General features: G+C 41.5%; 1 protein-coding gene across 2 annotated transcripts in view; it reads left to right on the top strand.

Annotated features, from left to right (window-relative positions):
- Window positions 1–20,235, top strand: part of sno (strawberry notch) — a 468,152-nt gene that overhangs the window by 25,877 nt on the left and 422,040 nt on the right. For both annotated transcript variants that reach the window (XM_071695604.1, XM_071695603.1), the window contains one exon: window positions 14,051–14,150. In XM_071695604.1, the coding sequence (XP_071551705.1) occupies window positions 14,051–14,150 (100 nt within the window). The remainder of the gene's footprint in view (window positions 1–14,050; window positions 14,151–20,235) is intronic.

The raw sequence follows: 20,235 nt of genomic DNA, 5'->3' as shown, positions 1-20,235 counted from the left end.
GGAACCACTATTCCTTCAAACATACCCATTTTTGCTTTCCGAGATAATGTTCTCGACTTCCACACATTCTTCAAGGCTCCCAGAATTTTCGCCCCCTCCCCCACCCTATGATCCACTTCCGCTTCCATGGTTCCATCCGCTGCCAGATCCACTCCCAGATATCTAAAACACTTCACTTCCTCCAGTTTTTCTCCATTCAAACTCACCTCCCAGTTGACTTGACCCTCAACCCTACTGTACCTAATAACCTTGCTCTTATTCACATTTACTCTTAACTTTCTTCTTTCACACACTTTACCAAACTCAGTCACCAGCTTCTGCAGTTTCTCACATGAATCAGCCACCAGCACTGTATCATCAGCGAACAACAACTGACTCACTTCCCAAGCTCTCTCATCCCCAACAGACTTCATACTTGCCCCTCTTTCCAAAACTCTTGCATTCACCTCCCTAACAACCCCATCCATAAAGAAATTAAACAACCATGGAGACATCACACACCCCTGCCGCAAACCTACATTCACTGAGAACCAATCACTTTCCTCTCTTCCTACACGTACACATGCCTTACATCCTCGATAAAAACTTTTCACTGCTTCTAACAACTTGCCTCCCACACCATATATTCTTAATACCTTCCACAGAGCATCTCTATCAACTCTATCATATGCCTTCTCCAGATCCATAAATGCTACATACAAATCCATTTGCTTTTCTAAGTATTTCTCACATACATTCTTCAAAGCAAACACCTGATCCACACATCCTCTACCACTTCTGAAACCACACTGCTCTTCCCCAATCTGATGGTCTGTACATGCCTTCACCCTCTTAATCAATGTCCTCCCATATAATTTACCAGGAATACTCAACAAACTTATACCTCTGTAATTTGAGCACTCACTCTTATCCCCTTTGCCTTTGTACAATGGCACTATGCATGCATTCCGCCAATCCTCAGGCACCTCACCATGAGTCATACATACATTAAATAACCTTACCAACCAGTCAACAATACAGTCACCCCCTTTTTTAATAAATTCCACTGCAATACCATCCAAACCTGCTGCCTTGCCGGCTTTCATCTTCCGCAAAGCTTTTACTACCTCTTCTCTGTTTACCAAATCATTTTCCCTAACCCTCTCACTTTGCACACCACCTCGACCAAAACACCCTATATCTGCCACTCTATCATCAAACACATTCAACAAACCTTCAAAATACTCACTCCATCTCCTTCTCACATCACCACTACTTGTTATCACCTCCCCATTTGCGCCCTTCACTGAAGTTCCCATTTGCTCCCTTGTCTTACGCACTTTATTTACCTCCTTCCAGAACATCTTTTTATTCTCCCTAAAATTTAATGATACTCTCTCACCCCAACTCTCATTTGCCCTTTTTTTCACCTCTTGCACCTTTCTCTTGACCTCCTGTCTCCCACTCAATTTCATTTTTTCCCTGCAAAAATCGTCCAAATGCCTCTCTCTTCTCTTTCACTAATACTCTTACTTCTTCATCCCACCACTCACTACCCTTTCTAATCAACCCACCTCCCACTCTTCTCATGCCACAAGCATCTTTTGCGCAATCCATCACTGATTCCCTAAATACATCCCATTCCTCCCCCACTCCCCTTACTTCCATTGTTCTCACCTTTTTCCATTCTGTACTCAGTCTCTCCTGGTACTTCCTCGCACAAGTCTCCTTCCCAAGCTCACTTACTCTCACCACCCTCTTCACCCCAACATTCACTCTTCTTTTCTGAAAACCCATACAAATTTTCACCTTAGCCTCCACAAGATAATGATCAGACATCCCTCCAGTTGCACCTCTCAGCACATTAACATCCAAAAGTCTCTCTTTCGCGCGCCTGTCAATTAACACGTAATCCAATAACGCTCTCTGGCCATCTCTCCTACTTACATAAGTATACTTATTTATATCTCGCTTTCTAAACCAGGTATTCCCAATCATCAGTCCTTTTTCAGCACATAAATCTACAAGCTCTTCACCATTTCCATTTACAACACTGAACACCCCATGTATACCAATTATTACCTCAACTGCCACATTACTCACCTTTGCATTCAAATCACCCATCACTATAACCCGGTCTCGTGCATCAAAACCACTAACACACTCATTCAGCTGCTCCCACACTTGCCTCTCATGATCTTTCTTCTCATGCGCAGGTGCATATGCACCAATAATCACCCATCTCTCTCCATCAACTTTCAGTTTTACCCATATTAATCGAGAATTTACTTTCTTACATTCTATCACATACTCCCACCACTCCTGTTTCAGTAGTGCTACTCCTTCCCTTGCTCTTGTCCTCTCACAAACCCCTGACTTTACTCCCAAGACATTCCCAAACCACTCTTCCCCTTTACCCATGAGCTTCGTTTCACTCAGAGCCAAAACATCCAGGTTCCTTTCCTCGAACATACTACCTATCTTTCCTTTTTTCTCGTCTTGGTTACATCCACACACATTTAGACACCCCAATATATATATATATATATATATATATATATATATATATATATATATATATATATATATATGTGTGTGTGTGTGTATGTATACATGCACAGACATATACATATATATATATACACATGTCCATAATTCATACTTGCTCTATATATATTTTTTTTTTTTTGCTTTGTCGCTGTCTCCCGCGTTTGCGAGGTAGCGCAAGGAAACAGACGAAAGAAATGGCCCAACCCACCCCCATACACATGTATATACATACGTCCACACACGCAAATATACATACCTACACAGCTTTCCATGGTTTACCCCAGACGCTTCACATGCCTTGATTCAATCCACTGACAGCACGTCAACCCCGGTATACCACATCGCTCCAATTCACTCTATTCCTTGCCCTCCTTTCACCCTCCTGCATGTTCAGGCCCCGATCACACAAAATCTTTTTCACTCCATCTTTCCACCTCCAATTTGATCTCCCTCTTCTCCTCGTTCCCTCCACCTCCGACACATATATTCTCTTGGTCAATCTTTCCTCACTTATTCTCTCCATGTGCCCGAACCATTTCAAAACACCCTCTTCTGCTCTCTCAACCACACTCTTTTTATTTCCACACATCTCTCTTACCCTTACGTTACTTACTCGATCAAACCACCTCACACCACACATTGTCCTCAAACATCTCATTTTCAGCACATCCATCCTCCTGCGCACAACTCTATCCATAGCCCACGCCTCGCAACCATACAACATTGTTGGAACCACTATTCCTTCAAACATACCCATTTTTGCTTTCCGAGATAATGTTCTCGACTTCCACACATTCTTCAAGGCTCCCAGAATTTTCGCCCCCTCCCCCACCCTATGATCCACTTCCGCTTCCATGGTTCCATCCGCTGCCAGATCCACTCCCAGATATCTAAAACACTTCACTTCCTCCAGTTTTTCTCCATTCAAACTCACCTCCCAGTTGACTTGACCCTCAACCCTACTGTACCTAATAACCTTGCTCTTATTCACATTTACTCTTAACTTTCTTCTTTCACACACTTTACCAAACTCAGTCACCAGCTTCTGCAGTTTCTCACATGAATCAGCCACCAGCGCTGTATCATCAGCGAACAACAACTGACTCACTTCCCAAGCTCTCTCATCCCCAACAGACTTCATACTTGCCCCTCTTTCCAAAACTCTTGCATTCACCTCCCTAACAACCCCATCCATAAAGAAATTAAACAACCATGGAGACATCACACACCCCTGCCGCAAACCTACATTCACTGAGAACCAATCACTTTCCTCTCTTCCTACACGTACACATGCCTTACATCCTCGATAAAAACTTTTCACTGCTTCTAACAACTTGCCTCCCACACCATATATTCTTAATACCTTCCACAGAGCATATCTATCAACTCTATCATATGCCTTCTCCAGATCCATAAATGCTACATACAAATCCATTTGCTTTTCTAAGTATTTCTCACATACATTCTTCAAAGCAAACACCTGATCCACACATCCTCTACCACTTCTGAAACCACACTGCTCTTCCCCAATCTGATGGTCTGTACATGCCTTCACCCTCTTAATCAATGTCCTCCCATATAATTTACCAGGAATACTCAACAAACTTATACCTCTGTAATTTGAGCACTCACTCTTATCCCCTTTGCCTTTGTACAATGGCACTATGCATGCATTCCGCCAATCCTCAGGCACCTCACCATGAGTCATACATACATTAAATAACCTTACCAACCAGTCAACAATACAGTCACCCCCTTTTTTAATAAATTCGACTGCAATACCATCCAAACCTGCTGCCTTGCCGGCTTTCATCTTCCGCAAAGCTTTTACTACCTCTTCTCTGTTTACCAAATCATTTTCCCTAACCCTCTCACTTTGCACACCACCTCGACCAAAACACCCTATATCTGCCACTCTATCATCAAACACATTCAACAAACCTTCAAAATACTCACTCCATCTCCTTCTCACATCACCACTACTTGTTATCACCTCCCCATTTGCGCCCTTCACTGAAGTTCCCATTTGCTCCCTTGTCTTACGCACTTTATTTACCTCCTTCCAGAACATCTTTTTATTCTCCCTAAAATTTAATGATACTCTCTCACCCCAACTCTCATTTGCCCTTTTTTTCACCTCTTGCACCTTTCTCTTGACCTCCTGTCTCCCACTCAATTTCATTTTTTCCCTGCAAAAATCGTCCAAATGCCTCTCTCTTCTCTTTCACTAATACTCTTACTTCTTCATCCCACCACTCACTACCCTTTCTAATCAACCCACCTCCCACTCTTCTCATGCCACAAGCATCTTTTGCGCAATCCATCACTGATTCCCTAAATACATCCCATTCCTCCCCCACTCCCCTTACTTCCATTGTTCTCACCTTTTTCCATTCTGTACTCAGTCTCTCCTGGTACTTCCTCGCACAAGTCTCCTTCCCAAGCTCACTTACTCTCACCACCCTCTTCACCCCAACATTCACTCTTCTTTTCTGAAAACCCATACAAATTTTCACCTTAGCCTCCACAAGATAATGATCAGACATCCCTCCAGTTGCACCTCTCAGCACATTAACATCCAAAAGTCTCTCTTTCGCGCGCCTGTCAATTAACACGTAATCCAATAACGCTCTCTGGCCATCTCTCCTACTTACATAAGTATACTTATTTATATCTCGCTTTTTAAACCAGGTATTCCCAATCATCAGTCCTTTTTCAGCACATAAATCTACAAGCTCTTCACCATTTCCATTTACAACACTGAACACCCCATGTATACCAATTATTCCCTCAACTGCCACATTACTCACCTTTGCATTCAAATCACCCATCACTATAACCCGGTCTCGTGCATCAAAACCACTAACACACTCATTCAGCTGCTCCCACACTTGCCTCTCATGATCTTTCTTCTCATGCGCAGGTGCATATGCACCAATAATCACCCATCTCTCTCCATCAACTTTCAGTTTTACCCATATTAATCGAGAATTTACTTTCTTACATTCTATCACATACTCCCACAACTCCTGTTTCAGGAGTATTGCTACTCCTTCCCTTGCTCTTGTCTTCTCACTAACCCCTGACTTTACTCCCAAGACATTCCCAAACCACTCTTCCCCTTTACCCTTGAGCTTCGTTTCACTCAGAGCCAAAACATCCAGGTTCCTTTCCTCAAACATACTACCTATCTCTCCTTTTTTCACATCTTGGTTACATCCACACACATTTAGGCACCCCAATCTGAGCCTTCGAGGAGGATGAGCACTCCCCGTGTGACTCCTTCTTCTGTTTCCCATTTTAGAAAGTTAAAAAAATACAAGGAGGGGAGGATTTCTGGCCCCCCCGCTCCCGTCCCCTCTAGTCGCTTTCTACGACACGCGAGGAATGCGTGGGAAGTATTCTTTCACCCCTATCCCCAGGGATAACATACATATATATATATATATATATATATATATATATATATATATATATATATATATATATATATATATATATACATACACACACACATACATACGCACATATACACACACACACACATACATATATATACATATGAAAAATGCAAGAAACAATCCAGAAAACTGAAACCCCCAGCTTGAAATGAAATGAAATAATGGATGTCACATAATGGTTCAACCTCTGGCTATGGAAAAAGGAAATGTATAATTTATTTACACAAACGTCAATAGTAGTTCTCATCAATTTGACCACTGTATCAATAAGCTTCAATGTCTAAGCTACATTTTTCCAATTTCACTATATATATTATATATATATATATATATATATATATATATATATATATATATATATATATATATATATATATAGAGTTGTGCACAGGAGGGTGGATGTGCTGGAAATGAGATGTTTGAGGACAATGTGTGGTGTGAGGTGGTTTGATCGAGTAAGTAATGTAAGGGTAAGAGAGATGCGTGGAAATAAAAAGAGCGTGGTTGAGAGAGCAGAAGAGGGTGTTTTGAAATGGTTTGGGCACATGGAGAGAATGAGTGAGGAAAGATTGACCAAGAGGATATATGTGTCGGAGGTGGAGGGAACGAGGAGAAGTGGGAGACCAAATTGGAGGTGGAAAGATGGAGTGAAAAAGATTTTGAGTGATCGGGGCCTTAACATGCAGGAGGGTGAAAGGCGGGCAAGGAATAGAGTGAATTGGATTGATGTGGTATACCGGGGTTGACATGCTGTCAGTGGATTGAATCAGGGCATGTGAAGCGTCTGGGGTAAACCATGGAAAGTTGTGTGGGGCGTGGATGTGGAAAGGGAGCTGTGGTTTCGGGCATTATTGCATGACAGCTAGAGACTGAGTGTGAACGAATGGGGCCTTTGTTGTCTTTTCCTAGCACTACCTCGCACACATGAGGTGGGAGGGGGATGGTATTCCATGTGTGGCGAGGTGGCGATGGGAATGAATAAAGGCAGACAGTGTGAATTGTGTGCATGGGTATATATGTGTCTGTGTGTGTATATATATGTGTACATTGAGATGTATAGGTATGTATATTTTTGTGTGTGGACGTGTATGTATATACATGTGTATGGGGGTGGGTTGTGCCATTTCTTTCGTCTGTTTCCTTGCGCTACCTCGCAAACGCGGGAGACAGCGACAAAGCAAAATAATAATAATAATTATATATTCATTCCTGTTGCCTCTCCGCCACACATGAAATGACAACCCCCTCCCCCGCATGCGCGCAAGGTAGCACTAGGAAAAGATAACAAAGGCCACATTCATTCACAATCAGCCTCTAGCTATCATGTGTAATGCACCGAAACCAGAGCTCCCTTTCCACATCCAGGCCCCAGAAAACTTTCCATGGTTTACCCCAGACTCTTCGCATGCTCTTATTCAATCCATTGACAGCATGTCGACCCTGGTGTACCACATCGTTCCAATTCACTCTGTTCCTTGCATGCCATTCACCCTACTGCATGTTCAAACCCTAATTGCTCAAAATCTTTTTCACTCCATCCTTCCACCTCCAAGTTAGTCTCCCACTTCTCCTCGTTCCCTCCACCTCTGACAAATCCACTTTGTCACTCTTTCCTCACTCTTTCTTTCCATGTGACCAAACTATTTCAATATACCCTTTTCTGCTCTCTCAACCACACTCTTTATTACCACACATCTCTCTTACCCTTTCACCATCTACTCGATCAATCCACCCCACACCACACATTGCCCCCACACATTCCACCTCCAACACATCCACCCTCCTCTGCACAACCCCATCTATAGCCCACGCCCCACAACCATACAACATTGTTAGAACCACCATTCCCCCAAACACACCCACTTCTGCTCCCCAAGACAACACTGCCAGACACCACACTTTCTTCAGTGCTCTCAGAAAATTTGCCTCCTCCCCCACCCTGGGATATACTTCCGCTTCCATGGTTTCATCCACTGCCAAATCCACTCCCAGATATCTAAAGCACTTCCCTTCCTCTAGTTTTTATCCATTCAAACTGACCTCCCAATTTACTTGTCCCTCAACCCTGCTGAACCTGATTACCTTGCTCTTATTCACATTTACTCTCAGCTTTCTTGTTTCACACACCCCACCAAACTCAGTCACCAGCTTCTGCAGTTTCCCACCTGAATCAGCCACCAGTGCTGTATCATCACTGAATAACTACTGACCCACTTCCCAAGCCCTCTCATCCACAACAGACTGCACACTTGCCCCTCTATCTCCAAACTCCCGCATTCACCTCCCCAACAACCCCATCCATAAACAAACCAAACAACCATGGAGACATCATGCACCCCTGCCGCAAACCAACATTCACTGGGAACTAACCTATCACTTTCTTCTCTTCCTACTCATACACATGCCTTACATCGTTGATAAAAACTTTTCACTGCTTCTGGCAACTTACCTCCCACACCATATACTCTAAATACCTTCCACAGAGCATCTCTGTCAACTCTGTCATATGCCTTCTCGAGACCCATAAATGCTACATACAAATCCATCTGTTTTTCTAAGTATTTCTCGCATACATTCTTCAAAGGAAACACCTGATCCACACATTCTCTACCACTTTTGAAACCACACTGCTCTTCCCCAATCTGATGCCCTTTACATGCCTTCACCCTCTCAATCAATACCCTCCCATATAATTTCCCAGGAATACTCAACAAACTTATACCTTTGTAATTTGAACACTAACCTTTATTCCCTTTGCCTTTGTACAATGGCACTGTGCATGCATTCTGCCAATCCTCAGGCACTTCACCATGAACCATACATACATTGAATATCCTCAACAACCAATCAACAACACAGTCACCCCATTTTTTGATAAATTCCACAGCAATACCATCCAAACCCGCCACCTTGCTGGCTTTCATCTTCGGCAAAGCTTTCATCGGAAGATATATAATCTGATGAGGCATTATTCTAGTCCATTATGTGAACCTCAGTACGGACATGATTATAAAGGATAGAGCTTTCTCTGCCGTTTCTTACTGATCTCTGGTGTTCAGCAGCTCTAGTGATGGTCACACAATGGACTAGAATAATGTTTCACCGGTTTATAAATCATGTAGGAGTTATAACGAACAATTTGTTTTGTAGACTACACACAAGTTCTTGTTGAGAGAATATGAATCTTTCACCACTGCAGTTGACACTGGATGACATAATGCTAGTAGCCAGTAAGAGGGGGGATTATATTAGTTACCAACCTCACTCAAGTACATATGTTCAGGTCATGTACCACATCTTTAGTGCTGTATTCATCTTTGATGTTTATTCTGTAACATTTGCAAAAGTTTGTTCTAAGATTTTTTATGAGTATATGCACGAAAGTGAAACAGTGCTGAACTCAAGTAAAAAGAGGGACATTACGTTTGCTGGAAGCATACTCAGATATGTCTGTACAAGATTTGCCTGTACTAACCTTTTCTAACAACAAAACCCTCATTATATGTGAGGGGAAACTAAAATACTGTAATAAGAAAACAGTGAAATGATCTAATGATGGTTTTAAAGTTGATCATATATATTGCCTTTTTATAAGTATCCTTGGAAGGCATGTGAAATGCCTTGTGGGGTTTGAAGTGCTAAATGTTTACACAGTTGTACAGTGATGATGGGATTTTTTTTCAATGTATTGAAGCCTTTTTTTTTATATATATATATATATGAATAGATTATTTCTGTTCATATGAGGTTCTTGCAGTCAAAGTGACAAATTAAATGACCATCCAATGTTGAAATTAAAGTTTCAAGATGTCATGTATATATTTTTCTAACCATGCAGATGGATTCTCACATTCACACATTCAAATATTCATTCCCCTACCAATTAAGCAGGTAAAGAAGCATCTGGCAGATACTTTGGAGCTTCAGTCTAGACATTGGCTTTTCAGTTGCTTCATCTCTGGTTCTGAGCACCTTATATGTATATGCTAATTTGTTAAGAGTTCTGTGTTAACTTAAATGTCAGAATTCAGTAATTTTAGTTTTAGTCATAGGGTTGCATAATTGCTCCAACTCTTGCATATATGTGAATAGCAAGTACTTCTCACAGAGATTGATACCCATTTCCATAATCTCCATGTAGAATACTTAACCATTATTATGGTTGGTACCTTCTAGATTTGGTGAAGTGAATGATTCACCATAGGTAGTTTTGTCAATTTTTCAGTGTTACAATCCCTCAAGATCAGCTCTCTGTCAAAACTGGAAACAACCTCAAATTGCACACTAGAGCATCTGAAAAGAAAAAATTTCTTGGGGCCTCCATTAACCCCCACCCCTGATCTATAGGCATTTGAACCTGATATATGAGATTAGAGTAATTATTAACTTTGGGGTTGCAGTGAATTTGACATCAGTTTTATATGAAAATCTTATCATGGGTAGACATGTAACAGTAATTAATATTAATCTTCTGGAAAATCATATCTGGATTTGTCATTGTTGATAAAACTATTCCACCTGTATCTGTGGATCTGACTATCCATATCTCTGATGCCTGTTCCCTCTGGGAACTCCCATCAAGGGGATGGCCACAGCAAAAGTCTCCACTTATCCCTACTCCATTCCACACATTTTTCGACCATTTCTCTCATTTCAGTACTCCTCCTCTCTATTTCCCCATATCTCATTGGTCTTCCTCTCCTACCAACCCCCTTAGTTTAATTGTTGTATCATATACTTCCATTGTAAGCTTCCTGTGTTGCATTCTTTCCACATGCCCACACCCACTCAAAGTATTACGTTTTACCCTCTGTATTATTCCACAATTCATTCCCTTTGCATTCCCGGGGGTACCAAATCTCTCATACACCCACTCATATATTTCTCCTTATTTATTCACATGCTCCTCTCAAATAGCTCATTTCCGCATCTTGGATTCTTGACCTCTGTGACTCATTCAATGTCCATGTTTCAGTTGCATAGGATAGGGTTGTGAAGACAATGCCGTCTCTTAATCTTCTTTTCACTTCCATGCTTATTCCTCTCCTCTTGGTTATTCTATTAAGGGACCCAATGACTCCTCCACTGTATACTGCTCTCTCCTTCATCTTTCCTTTTATCTCACCAAACATACCGACGATAGCTCCTGAATGCTTGAATGCTTTCTCTTCTTCCAGTCTTTCTCCTGCTTATCCGTAACACAGATTATACACTTTTAGATTATACACTTTTACAACCCTCTACAACTCTTCTTCACTCTTGGCAAACAACACATTATCATCCACAAATAGACATCACTAGTCACCATACCTCACTGCCACACTCCATCTTTGCACCTCCTTTCACTAGTTTTGCTTTTACCTCTTATCTCTCCATCCATATATGTGTTAAAAAGCCGTGGTGACATTGCACAGCCTTCTCTCACACCCACATATATACCAAAACTCTTGCTCAATTTTCCATCCACTCGTGCACATGCTTTTGCTGCCCTATAGATGACTTTCATCTCTAAAGATCGCTGTCAAGAATGGTTATGTAATGCTAAATTAGATTAGGTTAGGTTCTAAGGTTAGGTTGGGTTGGCTTTGTGTGTGTCTGTATTTTCTGTATGTTTTATTTTACTAAAGATGCACAATACTGTACCAATACAAGAAACCTAACCTAACATTGCCACATGTAAGCAGAATTTCTTTATAGTGAACACAAGGTTGAACAGGCTCATAACTGTAATAAATCTGTTGATATGAGTTTCATTGATACTGTTCCTTATACCCTACCCTTAAAGTAAGTAATTTCCCTCTTTTTATCAGGCTCATGTTTCTATAATTTCAGGTATGATTATGCTCTTCCTACTCAATTTTATTCAATCATCTCTTGTTCTGATATTTTTCCCATTCCTATATTTTTTTTCTGCTCTGCTGTTTTCCTCTTTATTTTGTTTTTCATCTCACATTCCCTACCCTTTCTTTTTTTTCCATTTTCCTGTTTCATTCTCTTGTCCTCTTCCTCTTTTCTTACTTCCTTCCCTGTTTCTTCTGCACCTTCTGTTTACTCTGTATGTCCTCCAGAAAAGAGGTAGTGGTCTGTGGATGACTTTTCCTTACATGTAATTAGACTTTATTTTATTGATTTTTTTTTTTCGCTGTCTCCCGCGTTTGCGAGGTAGCGCAAGGAAACAGACGAAAGAAATGGCCCAACCCACCCCCATACACATGTATATACATACGTCCACACGCGCAAATATACATACCTACACAGCTTTCCATGGTTTACCCCAGATGCCCCACATGCCCTGATTCAATCCACCGACAGCACGTCAACCTCGGTACACCACACCGATCCAATTCACTCTATTCCCCACCCTCCTTTCACCCTCCTGCATGTTCAGGCCCCGATCACACAAAACCTCTTTCACTCCATCCCTCCACCTCCAATTTGGTCTCCCACTTCTCCTCGTTCCCCCCACCTCCGACACATATATCCTCCTGGTCAATCCCTCCCCACTCACTCTCTCCATGTGCCCAAACCATTTCAAAACACCCTCCTCTGCTCTCTCATCCACGCCCCCCTTATTTCCACACATCTCTCCCACCCTTACGTTACTTACAAACCACCTCACACCACAAACCGTCCTCAAACATCTCATTTCCAGCACATCCATCCTCCTGCGCACAACTCTATCCATAGCCCACGCCTCGCAACCATACAACATTGTTGGAACCACTATTCCTTCAAACATACCCATTTTTGCTTTTCGAGATAATGTTCTCGACTTCCACATATTCTTCAAGGCTCCCAGGATTTTCGCCCCCTCCCCCACCCTATGATCCACTTCCGCTTCCATGGTTCCATCCGCTGCCAGATCCACTCCCAGATATCTAAAACACTTTACCTCCTCCAGTTTTTCTCCATTCAAACTTACCTCCCACTTGACTTGACCCTCAACCCTACTGTACCTAATTACCATGCTCTTATTCACATTTACTCTTAACTTTCTTCTTTCACACACTTTACCAAACTCAGTCACCAGCTTCTGCAGTTTCTCACATGAATCAGCCACCAGCACTGTATCATCAGCGAACAACAACTGACTCACTTCCCAAGCTCTCTCATCCCCAACAGACTTCATACTTGCCCCTCTTTCCAAAACTCTTGCATTCACCTCCCTAACAACCCCATCCATAAACAAATTAAACAACCATGGAGACATCACACACCCCTGCCGCAAACCTACATTCACTGAGAACCAATCACTTTCCTCTCTTCCTACACGTACACATGCCTTACATCCTCGATAAAAACTTTTCACTGCTTCTAACAACTTGCCTCCCACACCATATATTCTTAATACCTTCCACAGAGCATCTCTATCAACTCTATCATATGCCTTCTCCAGATCCATAAATGCTACATACAAATCCATTTGCTTTTCTAAGTATTTCTCACATACATTCTTCAAAGCAAACACCTGATCCACACATCCTCTACCACTTCTGAAACCACACTGCTCTTCCCCAATCTGATGCTCTGTACATGCCTTCACCCTCTCAATCAATACCCTCCCATATAATTTGCCAGGAATACTCAACAAACTTATACCTCTGTAATTTGAGCACTCACTCTTATCCCCTTTGCCTTTGTACAATGGCACTATGCATGCATTCCGCCAATCCTCAGGCACCTCACCATGAGTCATACATACATTAAATAACCTTACCAACCAGTCAACAATACAGTCACCCCCTTTTTTAATAAATTCCACTGCAATACCATCCAAACCTGCTGCCTTGCCGGCTTTCATCTTCCGCAAAGCTTTTACTACCTCTTCTCCGTTTACCAAATCATTTTCCCTAACCCTCTCACTTTGCACACCACCTCGACCAAAACACCCTATATCTGCCACTCTATCATCAAACACATTCAACAAACCTTCAAAATACTCACTCCATCTCCTTCTCACATCACCACTACTTGTTATCACCTCCCCATTTGTGCCCTTCACTGAAGTTCCCATTTGCTCCCTTGTCTTATTGAAGTTTTATTGTGGTTTATTCCCTCAGGCCAGCCGACAGCAAGGTAACAAATACAAAGATGAAAGTGAGAGTAGTGATTCAGATGAATGGGATGAAGAAGAAGATCCAGACAACATGAATGTTCCTGGTACGTGCCTAATTTGGAACCTTTTTGACTTTTTTAACTTATGTAAACAATGTGAGTTTCTGTATTTTTTTGTGTATATGCATGTGTTTGTGTATTGTTATGTATTTACATCTTTCTTTCTTCTTTCTTTCATAATTGTTTGCCATTTCTCATGTTACCAAGGTATCTCCAGGACTGGACAAAGGAAAGGCCTCATTTGCTTACATCTTTCTTTAGTAGTTATGTGTAAAGAATCAAAACTCCGATTTTTTTTTGTGGTTTTCCATGACTGCTTCATATTCATTGGTCCAGTCCACTGACAGCATGTCGATTCCTGTATACCACTTCACTCCAGTTCACTCAGTCCTGTGCTTCCCTTTCATCCTCTTGCGTGTTCATACCCCAAGCAGTGATAATCTGTTTTACTTAATCCTTCCATCTCTAATTTTGCCCTCTCCATTTCAGACACATATATCTTCTTTAGTCAACCTCTTCTCACTCTTGCTCTGTGTCCAAACTATTTTAGCACATTCTCTTTAGTCCTTGCAGCCATACTCATTTTATAACCACACTTCTCTTTTATAGTATCATTATTGACTCAACCCTCCTCATACCACATATTGTCCTCAGACTTTTCATTTCTGTCACTTACACCCTCTTCCCTACATACTTATCTATAGTCCATTCCTCACATCCATACAGCATCATTGGACTACTGTACCTTCAAACATACCTATTTTCACCCTCCCAGATAGCAACCTCACTTTCCATGCATTCATTTTTCCCAAAACCTTGACCCCCTCGCCCGCCCTATGACTCACCACTTCCATGGTTGCATTCACTGCTGCCATGTCCACTTCCATGTATCTGAAACACATCATTTCCTCCATTTTTTATGCTCAGACTGACACCTCAACTAACCTGTCATTCTTTTCTTCTAAACCTCATGAACTTGCTTTCATTCATATTTACTCTCAATTTTTTCTTTTCATTCAAACTCCCAAACTTAACACCCACTTTTCCAGTTTCTTACTTGAATCTGCCACAAGTTCTACTCTCATCTTTCTCCTTTTACACAAATCCCCAAATTCAAGCACCAACTCCTTGAATCTCCTCCCAGTGAGTGCTGTGTCATCATCAAACAACAGTTGACTCACATCCCAGGCCGACCTCACCCTATATTACTGCATACCTGCCCCTCTCTCCAAGACTCTTGCATTTATATCATGTCTATAAACAAATTATATAGCTTTGGTTACATCAACCATGCTTACAGACCCACCTTCAACTGGAACCATTCACTTTCTTCTCTGCCTGCTTGCACACACCCTTTACTTTCTGCATAAAAGTTCTTCACTTCTTTTATTTGCTTTCCTCCTTCACCTTGTAATCATAGTGCTTTCCACAAAGCATCTCTGTCAACCCATTCATATGATTTCTCCAGATCCATAAATGCCACAAACAAATCCTGTTGTTGTTCTGATGTATTTCCCACATTCACTCTGCATACCTCCCTGACCTAAAGACCCTACATATGCCACCCTATTACCAAATGCATTGAACAGTCCTTTCAGAAGACTCACTACATCTTGTCTTCACCTCATCACTGCTTGTTCCCTCTTCCCCATATGCCTCCTCCATCAATGTTCTTGTGTTCTCATGTTTTTCTTACACCATTACTTTCCTTCCAAATCATCTTATTATCTTTGAAGATTACTGATACTCACTCTCTCTTTTGCCATTTTTATCAGCCCCTGCACCTTCCTGTTGATCTCTTCATGGTTTCTTTTGTGCTTCTTCCAATCACTCTCTGCCTTTTCTGTGAATACTACCTGTACATCTCTCTTTTTTTTTTTTCACTAGCAACTTTGCTTTGTCATCCCTCCACTCTCCCCTTCTCACCTTTTCTTTCTCAGGTACATTTGCACTAATAATTACCCATCTCTGGGAATCCACTTTTGTTTTCAACCACATCAGTAAGGAGCTCACTTCCTTACACTCTCTCACACATTTCCACAGCTGCTTCAGCAGTATTGCTACTCCTTCAGTGGCTCTTGCTGTCTTGCTAACCCTAAGCTTTACTCCTAAGTCATTCCAAAATCATTCTTCCTCCATGCTCTTAAGCTTGCGCTTTGTTTCATTCAGAGCTAGAACATCCAGGTTACTATCTGTAAATATACTACCTAACTCTCCTTTCCTCTTATCTTGGCTTCATCCACATGCATTCAGACACTCTAGACTGAGCCTTTGAAGAGGATGAGCACTCCTTTTATGGCTTCTTCAACTGTTCCATCTTTTAGAAATTAAGATACAAGAAGGGGAGGATGTCCACCCCCCATCTGCTCCTGCCCCCTCTCTGTTTTTTTTATTTGCATATTTGTATTTTATGTGTGTGTGATTACCATTAACTACTTAATTTACACTGCAGGAAGAGAGTTGTACGCATGTGTGGTCCTGTCTCATAAACTTTCTTTGCTCTTAACTATATAGTTCTTAGATATTTTAAACAATTTAATCAGCAATTATCACTGAAGAAATACTTTGTTTTCATTACATTTGTTGATTATATTTATTTGATTTATTATTTTACTTGATCGTTGTTTCCTGCATTAGAGAGGTAGCACCAGGAAACAGATGAAGAAAGATCTATCCACTCTCTTGCCTTTATCCATTCCACAGTGCCACCCCACCCCACAGGAAAGAGCATTGCCACCCTGAGACAGTGAGGTAGCACCAGGAAACATACTGGGAAAAACCACATCTACTCATCCATTCTCTTTCTGTCATGTGTAATATACAGAAACTACAGCTCCCTATCTGCATCCTGGCCCCACAGACCTTTCCATGGTTTACCCCAAACATTTCACATGCCCTGGTTCAGTCCATTTACAGCACTTTAAGCCCAGTAAACCACATCGTTCCAATTCACTCTATTCCATGCACGCCTTTCACCCTGCTGCATGTTCAATCCGCGATTGCTCAAAACCTTTTACACTTTCACCTTCACTTTTGTCTCCCACTTCTTGTTCCCTTCACTTCTGACACATATGACCTTGTCAACCTTTTCTCTCTCATTCTCTCCATATGTCCTAACCATTTCAATGCATCCTCCTCTGTCCTCCCAGCCACACTTTTTTTCTTTACTAGCACTCATCTCGTACCGTTTCATTATTTACCCAATCAAATGACCTCACACCATATATTATCTTCGAACATTCCATTTCCAACACAAGCACCCTCCTTCACGCAACCCTATCTATAGTCCATGCCTCACACACATATAAGTTGGAATTACTATTCCTTCAAACATAGCAATTTTTGCTTTCCTGGATAAACATTCTCTCTTTTCACACATTCTTCATCACTCCTGGAACCTTCAACCCCCACCCCCACCCTATGACTTACTTCTACTTCCATTGTTCCTTTGAAAATTTTGGGATGTAATGGAATTCATCTAGATAGACCCTTTTCCCAAAGTAATTTTTTAGAATAGTGTTTTGTTTTGTTTTTATGTATTTTTGTGTACATACTTAAGCGTGCTTTATTATTATTATTATTATTATTGTTGTTATTATTATTATTATTCATCCCTTTCCACATGTGGAAAGGGAGCTGTGGTTTTGGTCCATTATACATGACAGCTAGAGACTGAGTGTGAACGAATGTGGCCTTTGTTGTCTTTTCCTAGCATTACCTTGCAGGTGTGCGGGGGAAGGGGGGGTGTCATTTCATGTGTGGCGGGGTGGCGACGGGAATGAATAAAGGCAGCAAGTATGAATTATGTACATGTGTATATATGTATATGTCTGTGTATGTATATGTATGTATACGTTGAAATGTATAGGTATTGATTGAAAGAGTGAAAGCATGAACAGAACATTAGGTTGGGGAAGAGCATTGTGGTTTCAGAAGTGGTAGAGGATGTGAGGATCAGGTGTTTGCTTTGAAGAATGTATGTGAGAAAAACTTAGAAAAACAAATGAATTTGTATGTAGCATTTATGGATCTGGAGAAGGCATATGATAGAGTTGATATAGATACTCAGTTGAAGGTATTGAGAGTATACGGTGTGGGAGGCAAGTTGAAGGAAGCAGTGAAAAGTTTTTATCGAGGATGTAAGGCATGTGTACGAGTAGGAAGAGAGGAAAGTGATTGGCTCTCAGTGAATGTCGGTTTGTGGCAGGGGTGCATGATGTCTCCATGGTTGTTTAATTTTTTTCCAGATGGGGTTGTAAGGGAGGTGAATGCAAGAGTTTTGGAGAGAGGGGCAATTATGCTGTCTGTTGTGAATGAGAGAGCTTGGGAAGTGAGTCGGTTGTTGTTCGCTGATGATACAGCACTGGTGGCTGATTCAGGTGAGAAACTGCAGAAGCTGATGACTCAGATGGTGGGATGTGTGAAAGAAGAAAGCAGAGAGTATATGTGAATAAGAGCAAGGGTATTTGGTACAATAGGGTTGAGGGACAAGTCAATTGGAAGGTAAGTTTGAATGGAGAAAAACTTGAGGAAGTGAATTGTTTTAGATATCTGGGAGTGGATTTGGCAGTGGATGGAATCATGTAAGTGGGAGTGAGTCACAGGGTGGGGAAGGGGGCGAAAGTTCTGGGAGCGTTGAAAAATGTGTGGAAAGCGAGAGCATTATCTCAGAAAGCAGAAATGGGTATGGTTGAGGGAATAGAGGTTCCAACAATGTTATATGGTTGTGAGGTGTGGGCTATAGATAGGATTGTGCAGAGGAGGGTGGATGTGTTGGAAATGAGATGTTTGAGGACAGTGCTTGGTGTGAGGTTGTTTGATCGAGTAAGTGATGAAAGGGAAGAGAGATGTGTGGTAATAAAAAGGGTGTGGTTGAAAGAGCAGAAGAGGGTGTATTGAGGTGGTTTGGTCACATGGATAGAATGAGTGAGGAAAGATTGACAGAGAGGATATATGTGTCAGAGGTGTAGAGAATGAGAAGTGGGAGACCAAATTGGAGGTGGAAGGATGGAGTGAAAAAGATTTTGAGTGATTGGGGCCTGAACATGCGGGAGGGTGAAAGGTATGCAAGGAATAGAGTGAATTGGAACGATGTGGTATACTGGGGTTGACGTGCTGTTAATGGATTGAACCAGGGCATGTGAAGCGTCTGGGGTAAACCATGGAAAGTTTTGTGGGGCCTGGATGTGGAAAGGGAGCTGTGGTTTCGTTGCATTACACATGACAGCTAGAGACTGAGTGTGAACAAATGTGGCCTTTGTTGTCTTTTCCTAGCGCTGCCTTGTGTCATTTCATGTGTTGTGGGGTGGCGATGGGAATGAATAAAGGCAGCAAGTATGAATTATGTTCATGTGTATATACGTTGAAATGTATAGGTATGTATATGTGCATGTGTGGACTTGTATGTAAATACATATGTATGTGGGTGAGTTGGGTCATTCTTTCGTCTGTTTCCTTGCGCTACCTGGCTAACACGGGAGACAATGACAAAGTATAATAAATGTATATATAATGAAATGTATGTTATCCCTGGGGATAGGCGAGAAAGAATACTTCTCACGTATTCTCTGTGTGTCGTAGAAGGCGACTAAACGGGAAGGGAGCGGGGAGCTGGAAATCCTCCCTTTTTTTTTTTTCCCAAAAAGAAGGAACAGAGAAGGGGGCCAGGTGAGGATATTCCCTCAAAGGCCCAGTCCTCTGTTCTTAATGATACCTCGCTAATGTGGGAAATGGCAAATAGTATGAAAGAAAAAGAAACAAATGAGTATATATGTATACGTCTGTGTATGTATATGTTGAAATGTATAGATATGTATATGTGCGTGTGTGGACGTGTATGTATATACATGTGCATGTGGGTGGGTTGGGCCATTCATTCATCTGTTTCCTTGCGCTACCTCGCTAAAGCAGGAGACAGCGACAAAGTATAATAGATAAAATAGAAAATTATTATTTTTTTCACTATTTTTGTATTTTGTTGCTGCCTCCCGCTACACGCCCACACACGCACATATACATATCTATACATTTCAACATATACATACACAGACGTATACATATATACTCATTTACATACTCATACTTGCTTCCTTCATCCATTCCCTTCTCCACCCCGCCACACATGAAATGA

This window comes from Panulirus ornatus, chromosome 58, assembly GCF_036320965.1.
Source record: "Panulirus ornatus isolate Po-2019 chromosome 58, ASM3632096v1, whole genome shotgun sequence".
In the NCBI taxonomy this organism is placed as follows: Eukaryota; Metazoa; Arthropoda; class Malacostraca; order Decapoda; family Palinuridae; genus Panulirus; species Panulirus ornatus.
The sequence above is the reverse complement of the archived record's forward strand: the minus strand, read 5'-3'. Positions and strand labels throughout refer to the sequence as shown.